Below are 13,586 nucleotides of genomic sequence, written 5' to 3' on the forward strand. Positions count from 1 at the left end.
AATAAATAGATAAAAAGCCAGTAGATAAAGTAAAAACAAAGCAAACAAAATAAAAACCAAATAATCCAAAGAGTCAAAGAAGGGACAGAAGACCAGAGAACAAACAAACAAAAAACCCGGACAAACAAATAAAATATTAAATTTTTTTGTATCATATATATATATATATATATATATATATATATATATGTAGTGTTCCAAGATTCATTGTTTACATATATATATATGTTTTGTTTTCTTTACACTTTTGAGATTTAGTGTTTTCTTACAGACCAATATATATCCAGGACCAAGTGGATCACTCTGCTTTATTCACCTGAGAGATTATCTTCTCTCTTTATCTCCCCTTTTTTTTTCTTTTCCTTTTTCTGTTGTTTTTGGTTTCTGACCTCTTCAGGTTTGTCTAGTGTATTTTCCTTGGGTCATGGTTGATATTTTTTATTTTTATTTTGTTTTCTCACTCATCCATTTGTCTCTGGGAAAAATGACTAGAAGGAGAAATTCACAACAAAAGAAAGAGCCAGAGCTAATTCTGTCTGTCACAGATCTAATCAATATGGATATAAGTAAAATGTCAGAGCTGGAACTCGGGATAAAAATTATAAAATTACTAAGTGGGCTTGAAAAAAGCATGAAAGAAATCTCTTAGTACAGAAATAAAATCTAATCAGCCTAAAATTAAAAACGTTTTAACTGAGATGTAATCTAAATTGAATGCTCTAACAGTGAGGGTAAATTATGCAGAAGAGAGAATCAGTGACACAGAAGACAAGTTGATGGAAAGGAAGGAAGCTGAGGAAAAGAGAGATAAACAACCAATGGACCATGAAGGGGAAGGTTCAAGATATCAGTGATGTCATAAAGTGAAAACAATATTAGAATTATTGGGGTCCCAGAAGAGGAAGAACAAAAGAGAGGGACAGAAGGTATATTTGAGTAAATCAGAGCTAAGAAATTCCCTAATCTGGGGAACGAAACTGGCATTCAATTCTAAGAGGTAGAGGAAACCACTGTCAAAATCAGTAAGAATAGATCAACACCCCAAACATATAATAGTGAAGCTTACAAATTTCAGATAAAGATAAAATCCTGAAAATGACAAGCCATTTTCAAAATGGCAAGACAAGAGGTTTTAAACTGACAGGGATAGTAACATTAGGCTGGCAACAGAGACCCAGCAGGTCAATAATGGCTGGCATGATGTATTCAGGGTAATAAATGAGAAAAATGGGCATCCAGGAACACTTAATCCAGCAAGATTGTCATTCAGAATGGAAGAAGAGATAAAGTGCTTAAGGACAAACGGACACTAAAAGAATTTATCATCACAAAACCAGCCCTGCAAGAAATATTAAATGAGATCCTGTAAGTGAGGAGAGAGTCCCAGGGTAACATAGACCAGAAAGAAAGAGACAATCTACAGAAATAGGAATTTTACAGGTAATACAATGGTACAAAATTAATATCTTTCAATAGTTACTCTGAACGTAAATGAGTTAAATCCTCCAATCAAAAGACACAGGGTATCAGATTAGATTTAAAAAGCAAGAACCATCCATATGCTGCCTACAAGAGACTCACTTTTGACCTAAAGACACCTCCATATTGAAAGATATGGGGCAGTGAATGATTTGTTATGCTAACAGACAAAAAAAAGAAAGTGGGGGTAACAATCTTCATATCAGACAAATTGGATTTTAAACCAAAGCCTATAGTAAGGGATGAAGAGGGACACTATATCATACTTAAATATCTATCTAATGAGGAGATCTAAAAATTATAAATTATAAATATTTGTGCTCCTGACTTTGGAGCAGCAAATTATATAAACAAATTAAAAAGCAAATTAAAGAAACACATTGATAATAATACTAGTATGGGACTTCAACACCCTATTCACAGCAATGGACAGGTCACCTAAGCTGAAGATCAACAAGGAAACAAGGGCTTTGAATGACATGCTGGACCAGACTGACATAGATATATACAGAACCTTTCATCTAAAGCAACAGAATACACAGTCTTCTCTAGTGCACATGGACTATTATCCATAACAGATCACATACTGGGTTATAAATCAAGTCTTAAACAGTACCAAAAGACTGGGATTATTTCATGCATATTTTCAGACCACAGTGTTTTGAAACTGGAACTCAATCACAAGAAGAAATATGGAAAGAACTCACATATGTGGAGGTTAAAGAGAATCTTAATAAATAATTAGTGGTCAACCAGGAAATTAAAGAATTTTTAAAAATTCAAGGAAACAAATGAGAATGAAAACACAACTGTTCAAAACTTTGGGATACAGCAAAGGTGGTCTTAAGAGGGAAGTACATAATAATACAAGCTTTTCTCAAAAAAATTAGAAAGTCTCAAATACACAAGCTACACTTACACCTAAAGGAGCTGAAGAAAGAAAAACAAAAACAAACAAACAAAAAAAGGCCTAAACCTAGCAGGAGAAGAGAAATAATAATAAAAGTAAGAGCAGAAATCAATGAAATAGAAATGAAAAGAAGAGTAAAGCAGATCAATGAAATTAGAAGCTGGATCTTTGAAAGAATTCATAAGATTGATAAAGCCCTAGCCAGACTTATAAAAAGAAAAGAAAAAGGGCCCAAATTAATAAAATCATGAAAGAAAGAGGAATGATCATGATCAACACCAAGGAATTATAAACAATTTTAAGAACAAATTATGAGCAAATATATGCCAACAAATTAGGCAATCTGGAAGAAATGGGTGTATTCCTAGAAACTTATAAACTACCAAAACTGAACCAGGAAAAATAGAAAACCTGAACAGACCAATAACTGGAAAGGAAACTAAAGCAATAATAAAAAGATCTCCCCCAAAACAAGAGTCCAGGGCCAAATGTCTTCCCAGGAGAATTCTACCAAACATTTAAAGAAGAATTAATAACTATTCTTCTGAAGCGCTCTCAAAAAATGGAAATGGAAGGAAAATTTCTAAGCTCATTCTTTAAGTCCAGTATTACCTTGATCCCAAAACCAGACAAAAACCGCATCAAAAAGGAATATTACACACAAGTATCCCTGATGAACATGGATGCCAAATTCTCACCAAGAACTAACCAGTAGGATCTAAAGGTACATTAAAAGTATTACTCACCATGACCAAGCGGGATTTATTCCTGAGATGAACCACTCTTGAGTGGTTCAACATTTGCAAATTAATCAAATGATACATCATGTTAATAAAGGAAAGGACAAGAACCATATAATCCTCTCAATTGATGCAGAAAAAGCACTTGACAAAATACAGAATCTTTTCACAGTTAAAACTCTCCACAGTGTAGATACAGAGGGAACATACCTCAATATCACAAAAGCCTTCTAAGAAAAGCCCACAAAGAATACCATTCTTACTGGGGGAAAAACTGAGAGCATTTCCCCTAAGGTCAGCAACATGACAAGGATGCCCACTCTCACTACCATTGTTCAACATAGTACTAGAAGTCCTAGCCTTAGTAATCAGACAACAAAAAGAAACAAAAGGCCTTCAAATTGGCCAAGAAGTCAAACTCTCACTCTTCACAGATGACATGATACACTATGTGGAAAAGCCAGAAGACTCTACCAAAAAAATCACTAGAACTCATAAAGGAATTCAACAACATGATAGGATATAAAATCAATGCACAGAAAATTAGTTGCATTTCTGTACACTAACAATGAGACAGAAGAAAGAGAAAGTAAGGAATTATCCCATTCATAATTGCACCAAAAAACACAAGATACCTAGGAATCAGTAACTAAAGAGGTAAAGGATCTGTACTCTAAAAACTATAGTACACTTATGAAAGACATCAAGGAAGACACAAAGATATGGAAAAAAAAAAACCTCCATGCTCATGGATTGGAAGAATAAATATTGTTAAAATGTCTATGCTACCCAGAGCAATCTACACATTCAGTGCAATCTCTATCAAAATACCATCAACATTTTTCACAGAGCTAGAACAAACAATCCTAAACTTTTATGGAACCAAAAAAGACTACAAATAGAGGAATGTTGAAAAATAACACCAAAGCTGATGCCATAATAATGCTGAAGCTCAGGCTCTATTACAAAGCTGTAATCATCAAGACAGTATGGTACTGCTACAAAAACAGACACATAGATCAGTGGGACAGAATAGAGAACCCAGAAATGGACCCTCAACTCTGTGGTCAACTAATCTTCAACAAAGCAGAAAAGAATATCTGATGGAAAAAGGACAGTTTCTTCAATAAATGGTTCTGGCAAAAATGGACAACCACATGCAGAAGGATCAAACTGGATCATTTCCTTAGACCATGAACAAAGAAAAACTCAAAATGGATGAAAGATCTAAATGTGAAATGGGAATCCATCAAAATCCTAAGGAGAACACAAGGAGCAACCTCTTCAACCTTGGCCGCAGCAACTTCTTAAACATGTCTCCAAAGGCAAGGGAAACAAAAGCAAAATTGAAGTATTGAGACTTCACCAGATAAAAAGCTTCTGCACAGCAAGAAAACAGTCAACAAAACTAAAAGGCAGCCTACAGAATGGGAGAAGATATTTGTAAATGACATATCATTTAAAGGGTTAGTATCCAAGATCTATAAATAACTTATCAAACTCAACACCCCAAAAACAAATAATCCAGTCAAGAAATAGGCAAAAAAATGATCAGACATCCAAATGGCCAACAGACAAGAAAAATAATCCACATCACTTGGCATCAGGGAAATACAAATCAAAACTACAATGAGTTACCACCTTACACCAGAATGGATAAAATTAACAAGACAGGAAACAACAAATGTTGGCGAGGGTGAGGAGAAAAGGGAACCTTTTTACACTGTTGGTGGGAATGCAAGATGGTATAGCCACTCTAAAAAACAGTATGGAGGTTTCTCAAAAAGTTAAAAATAGGGTTACCTACAACCCAGAAATTGCACTACTAGGAATTTACCCTACCAAAGATACAAAGGTAGTGATCCAGAGGGCGACCCCCACCCCAATATCATAGTAGCAATGTCCACAATAGCCAAACTGTGGAAAGAGTGGAGATGTCCATTGACAGATGCATATGAATGGATAAGGAAGATGTGGTAGAGATAGATATAGATAGATAGATCGATAGATATAGATAGATAATATAGATTAGATATAAATACAGATATAGATAGATATAGATGGAACTGGACAGTATTATCCTTAGTGAAATAAGTCAATCAGAAGAAGACAACTATCATATGGCTTTACTCATGTGCTGAACATAAGGAATAGTGCAGAGGACAATAGGGGAAGGGAGGGAAAACTGAATGGGAAGAAATCAGAGAGGGAGACAGACCTCAAGAGACTCTTGACCCTGAGAGACAAATTGAGGGTTGGGGATATGGAAGTGGGTGGGAGGCTGGGGTAACTGGGTGATAGGCATTAAAGAGGGCACGTGATATGATGAGCACTTGGTGATATACTTAGCTAATGAATCATGGAAAATTTCTGTTCATTAACCATATGATATGAAAACATATGAATAAATAGTATTCACAGATTTGGGAGGCTCCATGGCATGCACTAAATTCACTTACTACATGTTGCTAAGGAGACAGGGTAATGTTGGACATGAGAGGCATCAATGTCAGATCAAACTGCTTCGTATGTCTTTAATTCTATAATATATGACTCCCAGCTGATTAACAGGATTAAACAACAGCTAATATAATAAGATTGGTTACTTGAGGCATAAGCATCATGGGGTAATTTCAAGAGCAGGTAGATCTGAGTTATAGGGAATCAGCACCATTGTGATCCTGACAGTTTTTACTTCAGTGAACCTATGATTCTTCCTAAGTAAAACAGAAGTAAAACAACATCCGCTTTGTGTAGGTAATGTGGGAATTGAGAGAGAACTTTGAGGAAAGGCACATAGAAATTATTCAATAGATGTTAGCCTTATTCCATCCTGAGAATGTATGCAGTCTGAATAAATTACCTAATGATCTATTATCTATTAATAGGTAATAATAATTATCTAGTATCTAACATTTAACAATATAATAATAATAATCATCTATTATCTATAATCTAATAATTATGTTATTATATTAATTGTATTTCTGCACCCTTGCCACCAGGCAACTCCAGAGTAGAAGAAAGGATGTTTCATTCTTTGTTTTATATTTTTTGGTTGCTGTTTTTAGCTAATAGGCCAGAGTCTCAATTCTTCAATATTCTTCCACTTTTTTTAGCATTCGACAATTCTTCTCAATTTTAATGTTCAGGGCTGGGATGCAGGACTATTGTGTGTAGGAATGGCCCAAAGAAAAGCAATGGAAATTCAGCAAAAACAAAACAGAGTTTGTGGAGAAAGCTATTGAAGAAATTAAAGCCATTAGAATTACCCAGCTGACACAAGGTAGCTTGATGAGGTAAATTCTTCCTCATTTTTAGTTTATTCTCCAACAGAGCTTGGTTTGATATCTATTTTAAACAACTTAGCAGTCACTCTAAAAGCCATATTTCCTTTGTTCTACTGACTCACAAAGAAGTAACATATTAACTTTCTTCTTAGAGTCAGTACATGAAGCTCAAGGGCTCTAAGTACCCCAAGCAGAGGGTAACTCAGGACTGAAGGGTAGTGTCTATAATTTTTGTTAAGATAATGATATGTAATTTTTAAAAATTTTCATTATTAACATATAATATATTGGAGGGAGGAGTCAAGATGGCAGAGAAGTAGCAGGCTGAGACGACATCAGGTAGCTGGAGGTCAGCTAGATAGCTTATCAAACCATTCTGAACACCTACAAATCCAACAGGAGATTGAAGAGAAGAGCAGCAATTCTAGAAACAGAAAACTGATCACTTTCTGAAAGGTAGGACCAGTGGAGAAGTAAATCCAAAGCAATGCAAAGATAGACCACAGCAGGAGGGGCCAGCTGCTGGCAAGCAGAAGAACAATGGTGCACAAAATCAGAACTTTTAAAAGTCTGCTCCACTGAAGAACATTGTTCCAGAGGCTAAGCCAGGGTGAACCCCATGTAGGGATAGAATGGCCTCAGGTCCCACAGGGTCACAGAAGGATCGGGGGTGTCTGAGTGTCGCAGAGCTCACAGATATTAGAGCAGTGAAGCTGACTACAGAAACAGAGCCAAGGAGTGAGCTCTCAACTCAGGGTTACCTTAAGTTGTGATCCGTGGCACAGGCCACTGCTCTGGGAGCAGGGACCCCACAAGATCCAGGGAGACCCCCCTGGAAGAGCACAGTGATCTAAAGGATTTGGAGACTCCAGGCGGGGCTGCATGCCAGAGACCGAGATGCTTGGTCACAGGCTGGGTGAGCTTGGAGCACAGTCAGAGACCAGGGAGATGGAAGTGATTAAGCACTTTTCTCCTAGGGTGCACGGAGGAGTGGGGCCCTGAGCTCTCAGCTCCTCCAGGCCAGAGATTGGGAGGCCACCATTTTCATTCCCATCCTCCAGAACTCTACAGAAAGTGTTCAGGGAACAAAAGCTCCCGAAAGCGAACCTGAACAGGTTACTTAGCGTGACCCCTGGTAAGGATGGTGCAATCACGCCTCAGGCAAAGACACTTGAGAATCACTACAACGGGCCACTACTGCTGAAGATCAACAAGAAATCCAGCCAAGACCAATTTCACCCACCAGGGAGAACACCGGAATTCCAGAGGAGGAGAAAGCAAAGCATGGAATTCATGGCTTTCTCCCCATTATTCTTTAGTCTTGCAAAGTTAATTAACTATTTTTAATTTTATTTTTTTCTTCTGCTAATTTTTTTTAACTTTTACCTTTTTCTGTTAACATTTTTAACTAGTTTATCTTAACATTACCTTTCATTTTAAAAAATCTTTTTTGAACCTTCATTATTATAGTCATATTTTATCCTCCATTGTATCTAACTTTATTTTTTGTATACACATAGGGTTTTTTCTTCTAAAAAAATTAGGGATACAACTTCTAATACACCAAAATATACCCTAAATCTAGCACAGGACTTTGTTCTAGTCTCCAGCCTGAGCAAATTCTCTCCACTTTTTCTTTATTCTCCCAACCAACTTACCTTATCAATGCTTTTTTTAGAAATTGAAAAAAAAATTTCATCTTTATAGTCATATTCCATCCCTTCATTATGTTTACCCTTACATATGTTTTTCATTCTTTAAAATTTTGGGAGGTAGTTTCTTCTAACAGACCAAAATACTTCCAAAATTAAGTGGGTGACCTTTTCTATTCACCAGTCTAATATATATATATTTTTTTCTTTTCTTTCTTTCTTTTTTTTTTTTTTTTGGAACTTCTCTTTACACCCTCTCTTTGGGTCTCTTCTGATTTGGTTAAAGCACATTCTCCTGGGGTCTTTGCCACCCTTTTAGTATTTTATTCACTCCTTCATATATTCCTGTCTGGATAAAATGACAAGGTGGAAAAACTCACCACAGAAAAAAGAACAAGAGACAGTACTGAAGGCTAGGGACATAATCAATACAGACATTGGTAAAACGTCAGATCTAGAGTTCAGAATGATGATTCTCAAGGCACTGCCAGGCTCAAAAAAGGCATGGAAGATATCAGAGAAACCCTGTCTGGAGAAATAAAAGCCCTTTCTCGAGAAATAAAAGAACTAAAATCTAACCAAGTTGAAATAAAAAAAGCTATTAATGAGGTGCAATAAAAATGGAGACTCTTCTAGGATAAATGAGGCAGAAGAGAGAATTAGTGATATAGAAGACAAAATGACAGAGAATAAAGAAGCTGAGCAAAAGAGAGACAACTACTGGACTATGAGGGAAGAATTCAAGAGATAAGTGATACCGTAAGATGAAACAACATTAGAATAATTGGGATTGGAGCAAATTATTGTAGAGAATTTCCCTAATATGTCAAAGGGAACAAGCATCAAAATCCAGGAGGTGCAGAGAACCCCCTCAAAATCAACAATAGGTCCACACCCCGTCATCTAACAGTAAAATTTACAAGTCTTAGTGACAAAGAGAAAATCCCGAAAGCAGCCCGGGACAAGAAGTCTGTAACATACAATGGTAAAAATATTATATTGGCAGCAGACTTATCCACAGAGACCTGGCAGGACAGAAAGAACAGGCATGATATATTCAGAGCACTAAATGAGAAAAACATGCAGCCAAAAATACTATATCCAGCTAGGCTATCATTGAAAATAGAAGGAGAGATAAAAAGCTTTCAGGACAAACAAAAACTAAAAGAATTTGTAAACACCAAACCAGCTCTACCGGAAATATTGAAAGTGGTCCTCCAAGCAGAGATCCTAAAAGTAGTAGATCAGAAAGGAACAGAGACAATATATAGTAGTAGTTACCTTACAGGCAATACAATGGCACTAAATTCATATCTCTCAACAGTTACCTTGAATGTAAATGGGCTAAATGCCCCAATCAAAAGACACGGAGTATCAGAATAGATAAAAAAACAGAACCCATTAATATGCTGTCTGCAAAAAATTCATTTTAGATCCAAAGACACCTCCAGATTTAAAGTGAGGGGGTGGAAAACAATTTACCATGCTAATGGACATCAAAAGAAAGCTGGGATGGCAATCTTTATATCAGATCAATTAGATTTCAAGCCAAAGACTATAATAAGAGATGAGGAAGAACACTATATCATACCCAAAGGGTCTTTCCAACAAGAAAATCTAACAATTTTAAATATCTATGCACCTAACATGGGAGCAGCCAACTATATAAACCAATTAATGACAAAATCAAAGAAACACATCGACAATAATAGTAGGGGACTTTAACACTGAAATGGACAGATCATACAAGCAAAAGATCAACAAGGAAATAAAGGTCCTAAATGACAGACTGGACCAGATGGACATCACAGATATATTCAGAACATTCCATCCCAAAGCAACAGAATACACATTCTTCTCTAATGCACATGGAACATTCTCCAGAATAGATCACATCCTGGGTCATAAATCAGGTCTCAGCCAGTATCAAAAGACTGGGATGATTCCCTGCATATTTTAAGACAACAATGCTCTGAAGCTAGAACTCAATCACAAGAGGATATTTGGAAAGAACCCAAATACATGGAGACTAAAGAGCATCCTTCTAAAGAATGAATGGGTCAACCAGGAAATTAAAGAAGAATCTTAAAAATCCATGGAAACAAATGATTCAAAAATCATTTTTTTGATTTTTTTGAACCAAAAATGGTTCAAAATCTGTGGGACACAGCAAAGGCAATCCTGAGAGGAAAATATAAAGCTATACAAGCTATTCTCAAGAAACAAGAAAGGTCTCAAATACACAACCTAACCCAACACCTAAAGGAGCTGGAGAAAGAACAACAAAGAAAGCCTATACCCAAAGAAAGCCTAAACCCAGCAGGAGAAGAGAAATAATAAAAATCAGAGCAGAAATCAATGAAATAGAAACAAAAAACCAAAACCAAAACCAAAAACAAAATGAACAAACAAAAACCAATAGAACAAATCAAAGAAACTAGGAGCTGGTTCTTTGAAAGAACTGATAATATTGATAACCCCCTGGCCAGACTTATCAAAAAGAAAAAGAAAAAAACAAAATAAATAAACTCATTAATGAAAGAGAAGAGATCACAACAAACACCAAAATAATACAAACAATTCTAGGAAACCATAAGAGACTCTTATCTCACAGAACAAACTGAGGGTTGCTGAGGGAGGAGGGTAGGAAGAGGGTGGTGGGGTTATGGACATTGGGGAGGGTATGTGCTATGGTGAGTGCTGTGAAGTGTGTAAACCTGGCAATTCACAGACCTGTACCCCTGGGGCTAGTAATATATTATATGTTAATAAAAATTAAAAAATTAAGAAAGCATATAATGTATTATTTGTTTCAGGATTACAGGTCTGTGATTCATCAGTCTTACACTATTCATAGTGCTCACCATAGCACATACCCTCCCTAGTGTTCAGCACCCAGCCACCACATCCCTCCCACCTTCCTTCACTTAAGCAACCCTCAGTTTGTTTACTGAGATTAAGAGTCTCTTATGGTTTGTCTCCCTCTCTGATTTCATCTTGTTTCATTTTCTCCCCCTTCCCCTTTGATTCTCTGCCTTGTTTCTCAAATTCCACATATTAGTGAAATCATATGATAATTGTCCTTCTCTGGTTGACTTATTTCACTTAGTGCAATACCCTCTAGTTCCATCCATGTCATTGCAAATGCAAGATTTTATTTCTGATGGCTGCATAATATTCCATTGTATAGACAAGTAGGAATTCAGCTATATATAGGTAACAATAACATGATGAATTCATTTCATTGACAATTTTTACAAAAACTGGAATATTACAGACCAATAAATATATGATGTTGAATTATAATAAACTTACCTTGATCTTAAAAGGTGAAGTATTAAGGTTTTTCTAGTTAGCTTTAGTTCATACAACAATTCTTCTTCATCTGTTTCCTGCAAAACAGTATCCATCATGTGACTTAAATGTGTGCTCATTTAGTGTGTATTGGGGTGGAGAGTGGAGTGGGTGCAGGGGGAAATTAGACTTTATCAGTCTACCCAGCAGTCCAGTGGTCTGGCTAGGCAAAATGATAAATATGGGTTAGGCTGAATTTATGAGGGTAATATATGGAGGATTTTGCTTGCAAGCTATTTTTTAATTAAAATTTTTGATGGGAATTTTTTCTAGTTACAAAAAGAAATTAAAATATATATATTCTCTCCTTGTCCAGAGATAACAAGTCATATGTCCTTGCCATTCCACCCCTGCCCACACAGTTTGTGGTGTACCATTTTATAGTCTACTTTCTCACACAGAAGTAAATTATGACCATGGCCATTTTCTTATTCCAATAAAAGTTCCTTTGTAGTATGTATTTTGTGGCTGAAAATCACAATGTGAATTTATTTGACCAATATCCAGATCAGAAATTTCAATTGGTGTATTTGCTATAGTTAGACATCATTTCTTGGTTGGCAACATGGAAAAAATATTTGATAAATGCTGCAAGATAACCCAAAGAAGGGAAGCACAAAATTAGAATTTCACTAGAAATTTATAGTGGTTCTTATTTTCTTGCCTTAGATATTAACATTAATGAAATGATAACTTATTGTTACAAACTTTTCTTTAATGACCATCAGAAGTGATATTTTTCTTCTGTTTGGTTTATTTTGTTGTTTACATATTTGTATATGAATTCCTAACTTATATCCTTTAAATATTTTCTTTTGTTATCTTTTATTACCTTCTGATTATGAATTATTTATAATTTAAGTATTCATAGTTACTAGTTATTTATCTAGCAACATTTCTTCAGTATATTGTTCACCCATGTATTCAATAGCTGTTATTTCAGGCACAGTGATAATAGAGAAAATACAATTTTGCACAAGATAGAGATCACTGCCCTTATGAAAACCACAGATTGGCAAAGAAGAAAATAAAAAAAACATAATTGAAGATTACAAACATCATAATAGGGGCTCCTGGGTGGCTCAGATAGTTAAGTGTCTGCTTTCAGCTCAGGTCATGATCCTGGGGTCTTGGAATTGAGTCCCGCATCATGCTCCCTGCTAAGTGGGGAGCCTGCTTCTCCCTCTGCCTCTCTCTCTCTCTCTCTGTCTCTCAAGAATAAAAAAAATAAAATCTTTTAAAAAATAAACATCATAATAGGAGAAATGCAATGACTATGGTAGGAAGGAATAGGAGGCAAAGAACACAGCAAGCAAAGGTCCTGAGGTAGGAAGGAGCTTGACATATTGAGAAGCTCAGAAAAATTCAAGGAGGCTGGAGAATTAAGTGTAAATTGAATAAATATGAAAAATGAAAAGGTAGGAAGGAGCCAAATCATGTACAGACCAGTTAGTCACTAAAGAAGATTTGGACTTCATCCTAAGAGCAAAGAGAAGAAAAAGGTTTAGGCAAAAAATACAGAAGTAGGTACAGTATTTTTGATGGCTTACCTATTACAGATAATGTATCAGCAAAAATCACAACTGCAGGCAGGAAAAACATTTAAAGACTGTTGATAGGATATAAGTCACTTGGGCAAGGGAGTGGAAGCAGGGAAAGGGGAGAGTAGAAAATTTCAAAGGATATTTACATTTTAGAATTCACAAAATTTAATGATTTTTTTTTTTTGATTGGGGAGACAAAAGAGAGGACTTCCCTTAGGTGGTGCCTGAGAGGTTCAGTTGGTTCAGTGTCCCACTGTTGACTTTGCTTAGGTCATGATCTCAACTTGTGAGACTGAGTCCCATGTGTGGCTCTGCATCAGACATGGAGCCTGCTTGGCATTCTCTCTCTCCCTCTCTGCCCCCATCATTCTCTTCCCTCCTCCAAGAATAATAATAGTAACAGTAATAAATTGCCTAGTCTTCTGGTTTGTTTAAACTATGCTATTGAAAGGAGGGTCTTCTGAAGGGAGACAACTTTGAGAAAGGGAGAGGGTATTTGTGTGTTTGTTGAATGTGAGTTGTGCATTGATTTGGGCATTTTTTGGACTGAAAGTTTAACATAAAATTGGGACTTCATTATAAACACATAAATTACAGTGGGAAGGCAAGAACCTAGG

At 36.0% G+C, this 13,586-nt stretch overlaps 1 protein-coding gene across 1 annotated transcript in view; it reads right to left on the minus strand.

Moving 5' to 3' along the window:
* The window catches only part of ADAM7 (ADAM metallopeptidase domain 7), a 101,187-nt gene that overhangs the window by 84,079 nt on the left and 3,522 nt on the right, over positions 1–13,586 (minus strand). The window contains exon 3 of the mRNA XM_044225979.1: positions 11,387–11,463. Within this exon, the coding sequence (XP_044081914.1) occupies positions 11,387–11,463 (77 nt within the window). The remainder of the gene's footprint in view (positions 1–11,386; positions 11,464–13,586) is intronic.

Source organism: Neovison vison, chromosome 11 (genome assembly GCF_020171115.1).
Source record: "Neovison vison isolate M4711 chromosome 11, ASM_NN_V1, whole genome shotgun sequence".
Taxonomy (NCBI): Eukaryota; Metazoa; Chordata; class Mammalia; order Carnivora; family Mustelidae; genus Neogale; species Neogale vison.